This window comes from Triticum urartu, chromosome 2A, assembly GCF_056163025.1.
Source record: "Triticum urartu cultivar PI428250 chromosome 2A, HENAU_Tu73, whole genome shotgun sequence".
Classification (NCBI taxonomy): Eukaryota; Viridiplantae; Streptophyta; class Magnoliopsida; order Poales; family Poaceae; genus Triticum; species Triticum urartu.
In genome coordinates this window covers 533233375-533244527 of record NC_141874.1, presented here as the reverse complement: position 1 = coordinate 533244527, position 11153 = coordinate 533233375, and the positions used below count along the sequence as shown (strand labels likewise).

Below are 11153 nucleotides of genomic sequence, written 5' to 3'. Positions count from 1 at the left end.
TTGAGGGGGCTTGTACCGGAAAATGTTCGATTAGCCATTGTGAAGCTATGTGCATTTCTCAATGCAATCTCTTAGAAGGTAATCGATCCAGAAATCATACCAAGGTTACAGAATGATTTGGTGCAATGTCTTGTCAGTTTCGAGTTGGTGTTCCCACCATCCTTCTTCAACATCATGACGCACGTCCTAGTTCACCTATGCGAAGAGATTAACATTTTGGGTCCTGTATTTCTACACAATATGTTCCCCTTTGAGAGGTTCATGGGAGTCTTAAAGAAATATGTTCATAACCGTGCTAGGACAGAAGGAAGCATCTCCAAGGGCCGTCAAAATGAGGAGGTCATTGAGTTTTGTATTGACTTTATTCCTGACCTTAAGCCGATTGGTGTTCCTGAATCGCGGCATAAGGGCAAACTGGATGGAAAAGGCACGCTAGGAGGGGAACAAATAATATGTATGGACGGACATTCTCTCACTAAAGCACACTACACAGTTCTACAGAATTCTGCCTTGGTGGCTCCGTATATGGATGGACACAAGAATTTGCTACGCTCCAAACACCCGGAGCGGTCTGATGACCGGATTACACGTGAACAAACCAAGAGTTTCGCCAGCTGGTTGCAAGCACGTACCATGCATGACACCTCTATTGAAGATGACCTGTACTTGCTGTCCCAGTTACCATCTTCGAATATAATGACTTTCAAAGGGTACGAGATAAATGGTAATACATTTGACACGATCGCCCAAGATAAGAAGAGCACCAACCAAAACAGTGGTGTCCGCTTTGATGCAGAAACCAAGACGGGAAAGGAAACATATTATGGTTATATACAGGACATATGGGAACTTGACTATCGACGTGGTTTGAAGGTCCCTTTGTTTCGGTGCAAATGGGTCAATATGACACAAGGCGGGGTAACGGAAGACCCTCAGTATGGAATGACAACAGTGGATCTCAACAATCTTGCGTATGCAGATGAACCATTCGTCCTAGCCAATGATGTGGCACAGGTTTTCTATGTGAAGGACATGTCTACCAAGCCAAGAAAAAGAAAAGATAAGGAAGTGAATGCATCGTACGATGAGCAAAAGCGGCACATAGTTCTTTCTGGGAAGAGAAACATCGTGGGAGTGGATGACAAGACAGACAAGTCAGAAGATTATGAAAATTTTGATGAAATTGCTCCATTCACTGTGAATATTGACCCGAGCATCCCGTTAAATGATGAAGATTTTCCATGGCTACGACGCAAAGGGACACACGCGAAGAAAAAGTTTCACACCCAAAGATCTGGGATGTGATCGACTTAACTATCATCACTTTCTTCTGTGTTTCACACCCATGAGGGAATCTCTGTAATAGTTAGGGTAGCTAGTTATGTGTTTTGGCATTTGAAACGCGAAGAAATTTTATGTGCAAGCAAATTCTTTCATGCATTTACTCATTTTTTCAGCTAAATGACCCTGAAATTGAAAAGCATTTCAAATGAACTCAGAAAAGGATGAAAGTTGGCATGGTATCATAATTTCACCCACATAGCATGTGCAAAAAAGTAGAGAGGGTTACCGCAAAAACTGGATGCACTTCGTGTACAAAATGGACAATCTGTTTCGAAGTATCAGGGTTTCGGATGAAAACTCATCCGTTACAAAGACATTTCATTTTTTAAATAACTTAAGCATTACCAAATTGAATATAATGATAAAACACACTAATATTAAACATAAGAAAAAAGAATCACTGGAAAATGTATTTTTAAAGTTAAGTTATTCACAAACTAGTGGTTCACACAAATTTCAAATAATTCAAAATTTAAAAAACTACCGGCACTAACTGAAAGTTTCTAAAAACTATCAAAAATATTCACAAAGAAACTCTAAATATAGCAAAAAACAACTAAAAATAAATAAAACAAAATAAATAAAGCAGAAAAGAAAAAACTAAATGAAAAAAGCCCACCTACCGGGCCACAACGGCCTGCATACGACTAGAAACCCAACCTGTTGTTGGGCCAGGATGCAGGCCCGCAAGCCCAATAGGCCCCACAGGGCAGAGTAGCAGAGGTAGGCCCAGAAGGCCTGCTTTAGAGAGGAGCTCGAGACAGCAGCGACAGCGGGGCTTATAAGCAGGTGTGAGCGCCCTTCGGCTAGTACCGGTTGGAGCCCCTCGCCTGGCAGCGCACATCCATTAGTACCGGGTCGTGGCACCAATCGGTACTAAGGGGGGGGGCTTTAGTACCGGTTGGAGCCACCACCCGGTACTAAAGGGGGTCGCTTCCCGCCGCTTGGGCTAGCCAAAACAGACCTTTAGTACCGGTTGGTGGCTCCAACCGGTACTAAAGGTGCCTTCTATATATACAACACTTCGAAAAATTTCATTCTCCCCGTCTGTTTCTTCCCGATCGATCGACGCCGCCCCCGTCCTACGCCGCCCCCGTCGCGCGCCGTTGCCGTCGCCGCCCCCATCCTCGTCGCCGCCCTCATCCCCGTCGCTGCCCCTGTCCCCGTCGCCGCCCCCGTCGCCGTCGCCGCCCTCGTCCCCGTCGCCGCCCCGGGCCCGTCCCCGTCGCGCCGTCCCCGCGTTGCCGCCCCGTCACGCCCCGGGCCGTCACCTCGCCGTCGCCTCTAACCCCTCTCCGATCCCTCGCCCCAGGTGGCCGCCGCCCCTCCCCGAGCCCATACACACACAAGCATGAATACAGACACACACACACGCACATTTCCTTAATTAATTAAGATTTTTGTATGTTTTTTATATAATGTTGTTTTTCTGTTTTTAATTATACGTATTTTGTATGTTTAATTAGTTTAGATTTTTCAGGTTATTATTTTTTCACTAGTATATATGTATGAATGCATGTTAGATGGATATAATTAGTGTTTAATTAGTATGGAATTTTTTTATATAATGTTGTTTTTCTGTTTTTAATGGATGTATAGAAGTTGTTTTTTCTGTTTTTAGTGTTAGATGCTTAATTAGTATGAAATAGCATATAGAATTTTGACATATGCAATGATAGCATAATTAATGTTACATTTGCATATAGTATTTGTTGTCGACGATGCCCGGCCCGCATCCTCGCCATCGACCCGTTCGCGACGACGTCCTACTTCAGAGGACCCATGTCCGGGACTGGGCTCCGCCGGGCTGGCACTGGGAGGTGCTACCTTCAGGGGTGCGACGCTTGGTGAGGAACCCGGCCCCGGGTCCCGTCGTCGACCCTCATCTCCTTTGGTGGCATTCGCGTGGGCCACTTTCGGTGCGGAGGGAGCCGGCCCCGCCGGAGGTGGTACGTCGCCGTGTCAGGGAGGAGGACAAGCACGTCCATCGCTACATGGCTGCTATGGATGTCAGGTTCTCCAATACCTGGCAGGTTCTTTGGGGAGATCACCCGAGCTATGATCCAGTGATGGTTCCTTCACTTTGGTTGTCCACCGCCTAGATTACTCTCTAGTATTCGATCTTTATTAGCTAGCTAGCTAGCTAGTGATGTATTCGATATATAATATTCGAGATGATTTATTCGAGATTATATATATTATTTGAGACGATGTATTCAAGATTATATCTATTATTCGAGACGACGTATTCAAGATTAAATCTATTATTCGAGATGATGTATTCGAGATTATATCTATTATTCGAGACGATGTATTCGAGATTATATCTATTATTCGAGATTATACTAAATTGTTTTATATTTCTTCTGGCATAGTTAAATAAAAGCTATGGCGGACAATACCGACAGAGAGAGAGAACATACCATGTTCGATATCATACGCGGGCCAGATGATGATCAGAATGAAGAAGATTTTGACGGCTCCGAATTTCTAAACAACACCGGAGAGGGTGATATGATATTCGATCGCGACGACCGAGAAGATGAAGTCATGAACTACGACGAAGAACATGTTGATCCTGAAACAACAAACACCGGCGAGGTATACATATTTATATAAGCAGGAATCTGGTGATCATCGCATGTTTTAAATGAGTAGAAGATATATTAACGAATCGATCTTTCTTCTTTCAGCCATCCGGATCGAGCAAATCTTCAGGCAAAAGGATGAAACGAGGCCCGAACAAAAAGTTGAAGGAGGGCGTAAAGTACAATATCGAGGCATTCAAACCTAATGGCGAACCGTTAGCGCCTAAGAAGATTGAGGACAAGTTCGTTCGTCAGTGCGGAGTTCTTGTGAAGGACCAACTCCCGATCTCCCTTCAAGAATGGAGAAAGCCAGCAAATCCACGTCCAGATGTTACTTTTGTCGACGAGAATCAAAAAAACCTGCTTTGGGATACTCTCATGGAACATTTCACCCTACCAGATAATTTCATAGAAGCAGATGTGCGGAAAGTCAAGGACGCTGCTTTTAGGAAGATGGCGGTTGCATTCAAGAACCACAAGAGAATGATGTGGGAGAAGTACGTCAAGGGAGGAAGGAAGACTCCAGTATTCGAGGGGATACTAGAGAATCAAAGTGCTCATTGGGACGATTTCATGAAATTCAAGGATTCAGAATTAGCTAAGGAACGGTCGAGAATAAACAAGAAGAATGCCAAAAAAAGGATAAGTTCCATAAGCTGGGGCCAGGTGGCTACACGGTGGCAATGCCTAAGTGGGATAAGTCTGAGAAAGAGATGGAGGATGCAAGTGTCACTCCGGTTACTAAGAGCTGGCCCCCCAGGTGCAGGACTTGGTTCTATGCGCATGGGGGGGAGTTGGACCCCAAGACAGGCAATGTTTCGATGAAGGCATGTCTGAACGGAGCCGATGATGCGCTACTTGTTGCAATAGAAGAGGCTCGATCGGGGGTGTTCCAGCCCAACAGAGAGAACGACGAGCTTATGCGTGCCCTGGGAAATCCTGAACACCCGGGAAGAACACGAGGCAAGGGCGCTCTTCCATGGTATCAGGGGTTTTCGGACTGGAACGCCGACTACAGAACCCGTGCGAGAAAGAAGATTGCGGAGGAGAAGAAGAGGAAGATGGAGGAGGAGCAGAGGAAGCGGGACTATGAACGCCTTCAAGGCCTAGAAGCAAGTCAAGCGGAATTGGCAGCTAAATTCCAGCGGCAGAAGGAGCAGATCGACTCACTTAGCCAGCAAAGGGGGTCTCAGCATCTGCAGCAGCTAGCGGATGATCCAGCATTGGATACCACTGCCCCATCCATGCCGAGAAGCAGCGTGGGTTCCGCCCCGGGCGACGTAGTAGTGCTGGATAGATACCCCGTGGATGACATCATGGAGAACACTAACTGCGAGCTACACTTCAAAATGAAGAAGATATCCATGAAGGTGGCGGACGCCGTTGCTTTTTCAAATTCCCCCGAGGCAACCTTCCATTGCAACCCGATTCCAGCAGGCTATGCTCGTGTCTTGGTTGATGAGGTGGTGGACCCATATTCGGAGCTACAGCTTGACATTCCTGGAGGTGACGACGAGCACACATTGGGAGAGGCCATACATCGTGTCATCCTATGGAGAAAGGATTGCATCATCTTTCGAAGGCCACCGACACCGCGTCACCCGACTCCTCGTCGAAGTCCGCCACCGAGTCAGCAGACTCCCGCTCCTCCAAGTCCACCAACGCGTGAGGCCACTCCTCCTCCTCCAAGTCCGACAAAGTGTCAGGCCACTCCTCCTCCAAGTCCGACACAGCATCAGACGTCCACTCCTCCTCCAAGTCTGGCACAACCTCAGGCCACTGCAAGTCCGGCACAGCTTCAGGCCACTCCTCCTCGTCCAACTCAGCCCCGTCAGCCATCTCCGCCGCCTCAGCAATCGCAGAAGAGACACCCCGCAGCTATGGTGCGTAGCGGTACGAGTCGAGGTCATAGTACAGGAAGTACAGGCGGAGGCAAGCGATATAAATATGGTCCAAACCTCACTACTCCTCTTCCTATGAGGGCTTACGACAGGACCGAGGAGCAAACCAATGCCATAGTGCAGGCAGAAGTCGACGCCCATTTTGGACCGAAACCGCCACAACCGCCAAGGGAGAAAGTGCTTGTGGAAGTAGTTGACCACTTCATTCGTATGGCTCAACCACCAGCTCCTAAGCCGGTTGACTCAGACTATGAGCACCACATCAGGAAGTTAAATCGACGATGTCTACAGAAGGAGGCGAGCTCGAGCTCGAGCAAACAACAAGCAGCTGTCAAAAAATGCGGGAAAACCGTTGCCCAGCTGGGAAAACAGGCGGCGCAATCGATCCCCTCGCTTGTTGTGCCGCCAACAACATGTGACAGTACGCGCGCCCAATATTATTGTGGCCAAACAGTTTACGTTCCCGAGGTGGGCGATGTGGTAATAACCCAGGAGCATATAATGTAGGCTGAAGAACTCAAGATCACTGTTGGACAACTCCTCGAGATCGAGGACATGCCTGGGATTACAGAGGAGGAAATAAAATGGAAATATGTCCGGGGCCAACCTTTGGTCGAGCCAGAAGATGTCAACAAGCTCCCAACGAGAATGTATGAATTGCATCAATGGTACATGGACATTACCAAGAGATCCAATCGAGAGTCCCTCATGGTGGATGTCAAGAAGGATGATTACTACCATGAGAAAGCTGTGGCCGTTGATTATTCTGAACTGTTTCAGTTATACAATCAAGACGCACTCGACAAATCTATCGTCAGTTGCTATTGTCTGTAAGTGATTTCTTTCTGTAATTTAAGTCTCAAGCTAGCTGTAGTGATCCTTTTAATCAATCATTACCTGTAATTATCCTCACTATATTCTTTTCTGTGGTATTATGCAGGATGAAGATGTATGAAATGAGAAAAGGTGGACGCTATGGCATTGGGTTCATTGACCCAAACACCGTTAATGAATACACATGGAAAATGAACAAGTATTATGAAAAGCAGGTAGAGGACAGCATGCTAGAGTTCTTGAAGCGCCTCAAATACAATGAAGATATACTACTTCCTTACAACTTCCAGTGAGTCACACTTTCTTGTACTACAAATTCTCTGTTTTTGCCTACTAGCTAGCTACATGTTTTTGCTTACATATGCCCGCTTAATTAAGACATGCAAACGTGTGTGCATGCAGATTTCACTGGATCTTGTGTATCATTAAAGTTGACGCCGGAACAGTTGAAATACTGGACTCGCTACTCAAAGCAAATAGTGACTATAACATCTTGTTTGGGATAGTCAACAGGTAATTTCAATCATTATTAACTATATATCTCGGCCTATTTAGTTCGTCATTTCATGATATGAACTATTTAATAACCCCTTTATTCATTTTCTTTGTCGGCGGGCAGGGCTTGGGCAAGGTTCATCAGCGTCACGGAAGGCGAATGGAAACCAAAGCTGAAATGGTTTCGATCCAAGGTAAGTAATTAAGTAGTACTAGCTAGCTAGCTAGCTGCCATCTCTTTAATTATCATGCTTGATTAATTATTATCTGATCAAATTAAATTCCATTCTCGTAATAAAGGCCCTGAAGCAGGCGCAGGGGACTGATCTGTGTGCATTCTGCGTTTGCGAGAACATTCGCATGATGGCGTCCGAAAGGAGCAGATCTCAAAGACAGGAATGGGTACGCTTGTCAGAACACTTCACAATTTTTACACCATTATCGATATCTAGTCACACAACTAATACACATGCATATTGATCTCCTTCTTAACAGTTCACAGAGGTGTGGGACAAGCTCCTAGAAACGGAGCGCGTAGAAGCACTTCAAGAGTAAATAGCGGGGTTTTTGCTCGACCAGGTCATAAATCCGAAGGGAGAATACTATTACCCGCTACCGCCCTCATGAACCACTTCCAATTGTCATCATGCTCCGAAGGCACCAATTAGGCTAATGCCACTGGCTCCGAAGGCAACATGCATATGTAGGAGAAATTGTATATAGCTATACATGTGTGTATGTGTAAATTAATATGGTGGTTTGTGAGACATTGATGATATATATATATATATGATTGGTTCTACTAGAAATTCTATTTATATATATATGCATAACGTGTACAATGTGTAGTACCGTAAAATACCAGCAAACGAAAAAGAATTAAAATGGAAAACACAAAATTAAATGAAAAAGAAATCATAAAACCAAAAACCCCACAACCATTTAGTACCGGTTGGTGTTACCAACCGGTACTAAAGGGCTCCCGGCCCCCGGAGCTGGCTCGTGCCACATGGATCCCCTTTAGCACCGGTTCGTGCTGAACTGGTACTAAAGGGGGGGGGCTTTAGTGCCGAAACTTTAGTGCCGGTTCCTAAACCGGCACTAAAGGGCCTTACGAACTGGTGCTATTGCCCGGTTCTGCACTAGTGAACCAAGGAATGAGCTCAAAATTTGGAATCCACGGAAAATGCTCTTGTTGCACAACTCTAGAGAAACGCTAGCACGATTGCTCAATAGGCGGATACGACACTTGTGCACAACCCATAGGAGACAAAAATGCAACGAATTCTATCACAAGTATGCCATATATGTATGATGTTTCGATGCTATGATCCAAGATGATCGGATATGACAATCTTATATGCAATGTGGTATGATTCTATGGCGCTTGCTTACAAGCTTATTTGCTATTCTCTTTTGCTTAAAAGCTTATTCTTTTTTGTTGTATGTGTATGGCCACAATGCGGAATGCACAAACCAAGATAGCGATTGGGTATATGCGGGAACAAACTTGAGGCATAAGAGATGCTATGATGATATCAATATGATATGGTATGTATGCAATGGGTGGTGTAGATCACTAATGTGCACAAGTAACGTTGCCGGCAATACTCAAATGGTTAGTCTTGATAGGTAAGTAATGTTGTCGGTGTTCTGGGAACGGGGGTCCCCAGACTTGCCTGCCTGCGGCCAATGGCGTGGCTGAGCCTGTAGGCCGTACAACCCATCTTCACCTGCAAGCATCCAAGACCCTCGCGAGGGTCCAAGCCTCGCGAGGCGGACAACGCAAGACCTCCTCGGGAGTAGCCCAGCTAGGCAGGCTCACGAGGAGCGGATATGTCAAGGCAGGGCAAACCTCACAAGACCCTCGTGACGTGAGCCATGACGCATGGCACCAGGCGGGCGCCAGGCAGGCGCCAGAGCGCGCAACGTCCTTGTTTCCTCTTTGGTGCTAAGAAGGCAAGCGCAGGCGAAGAGTACCGAGGCATTAGGCAAAGGTTGCTATATTGGTGCAACGAGACCAAGACCAGGAGGACGGCAAGACGAAGGTCATCGTGGAGCCCAAGACGGCGTCACCACCATAGCCTTTGGCAGGCCAAGACCACTTTTGTCAGGATAGCTTGTACTAGCTGCCCCCCTTCAAATTAGCCCGCCATTGTTGGCTCCCTTCCCGGTCGATATTTGGGAAGGGGACCAGGGCCTATATAAGTAGAGCTAGCCACCACCGGATAGAGGAAGAGAGAGAGAGGATGACTGTCGGTGTCAAAACCGGCGGATCTCGGGTAGGGGGTCCCGAACTGTGCGTCTAGGCCAGATGGTAACAGGAGGCAAGGGACACGAAGTTTTACCCAGGTTCAGGCCCTCTTGATGGAGGTAAAACCCTACGTCCTGCTTGATTAATATTGATGATATGGGTAGTACAAGAGTAGATCTACCACGAGATCAGAGAGGCTAAACCCTAGAAGCTAGCCTATGGTATGATTGTTGTGTATGAATGTGTTGTCCTACGGACTAAAACCCTCCGATTTATATAGACACCGGATTGGGTTAGGGTTACATAGAGTCAGTTACAATGGTAGGAGATCCACATATCCGTATCGCCAAGCTTGCCTTCCACGCCAAGGAAAGTCCCTCCCGGACACGGGACGAAGTCTTCAATCTTGTTTCTTCATAGTCCAGGAGTCCGGTTAAAGGTATAGTCCGGCCATCCGGACACCCCCTAATCCAGGACTCCCTCAGTAGCCCCTGAACCAGGCTTCAATGACGACGAGTCCGGCGCGCAGATTGTCTTCGGCATTACAAGGCGGGTTCCTCCTCCAAGTACTTCATAGAAGATTTTGAACACAAAGATAGTGTCCGGCTCTGCAAAGTAAGTTTCCACATATTGCCATAGAGAGAATAATAGTTACACAAATCTAATCTGCTGACATATTCCATAGTGCGACATCGCACCACGGCCAAGCCTTCATTCGAATCGTTTTATTGTCCCACCTCAGAGTGTTATGCGAGGCGGTTTCCTTGGCACGTCTTGTTAAAGCAGAGATCGTGTCCCCTTATTCTGGGATTCTCATCAATACGGGCATGGGTAACCCAACCGCGCCATTGATTACGGCGCTTGGGAGATAAGCGAGTTTTACCAGGCTGGTGGGGACGCAAATCGCGTCCACCCATATAAGGGGATAAGGATCCACCTTTTCACTTACGCCTTCTTCCTCCTTTGCCTATCCATTTTCACGCACTCGGGCTCCAGCGCCCAAGTCCGCACTCCCCACCTCAACCTTCTCCAGCCATGTCCGGAGCGGGAGGCAAGTGGATGGTCTCCTCCATTACGGAGGGGCACATCAAAAAACTAAGGAAGGCTGGATACTTGTCTAACGACATTGTGCACCGGCTTCCCGAAGAGGGGCAGCTCATCCCCACCCCTAGGCCCCATGAGAGGGTGGTGTTTCTCCCCCATTTCCTCCACGGACTGGGCTTCCCTCTCCATCCATTTGTCCGGGGGCTCATGTTCTACTATGGCCTGGATTTCCACGATCTGGCCCCGAATTTTGTCCTCAACATCTCGGCATTTATCATCGTGTGCGAGGCTTTCCTCCGCATTCGCCCCCATTTCGGCCTATGGCTCAAGACTTTCAATGTCAAGCCGAAGGTGGTGCGCGGCAATCAGGCGGAGTGCGGAGGCGCCATGGTGGGCAAGATGCCCAACGTCTTATGGCTCGAGGGCTCCTTTGTGGAGACCCTGAAGGGGTGGCCATCGGGGTGGTTTTACATCACCGAGCCACGCGACCCTAAGCGGGTCGCAGCCCCCGAGTTCCGGTCCGGACCCCCAACGCGGCTCACGTCCTGGAAAGAGACGGGCCTGTCATGGGGCAAAAAAGGAGAGCTGATCGGACTCCAAACATGCATCCAAACCCTGGTGGACAAGAAGCTCAAACTTGTCAATGTAGTCCAGGTTATGCTCATCCGCCGGATCCTCCCGTGTCAACAACGG

General features: G+C 47.4%; 1 protein-coding gene across 1 annotated transcript; it reads left to right on the top strand.

Annotated features, from left to right (window-relative positions):
• Positions 1 to 6426: 6426 nt before the first annotated feature.
• LOC147985765 (uncharacterized) lies at positions 6427 to 7485 on the top strand. The gene is made up of 3 exons (XM_087539930.1): positions 6427 to 6663; positions 6774 to 6956; positions 7070 to 7485. The coding sequence occupies exons 1-3, from the start codon at positions 6482 to 6484 to the stop codon at positions 7182 to 7184; spliced, it is 480 nt and encodes a 159-aa protein (XP_087396056.1). The 5' UTR covers positions 6427 to 6481; the 3' UTR covers positions 7185 to 7485.
• The last annotated feature ends 3668 nt before the right edge of the window (positions 7486 to 11153 follow it).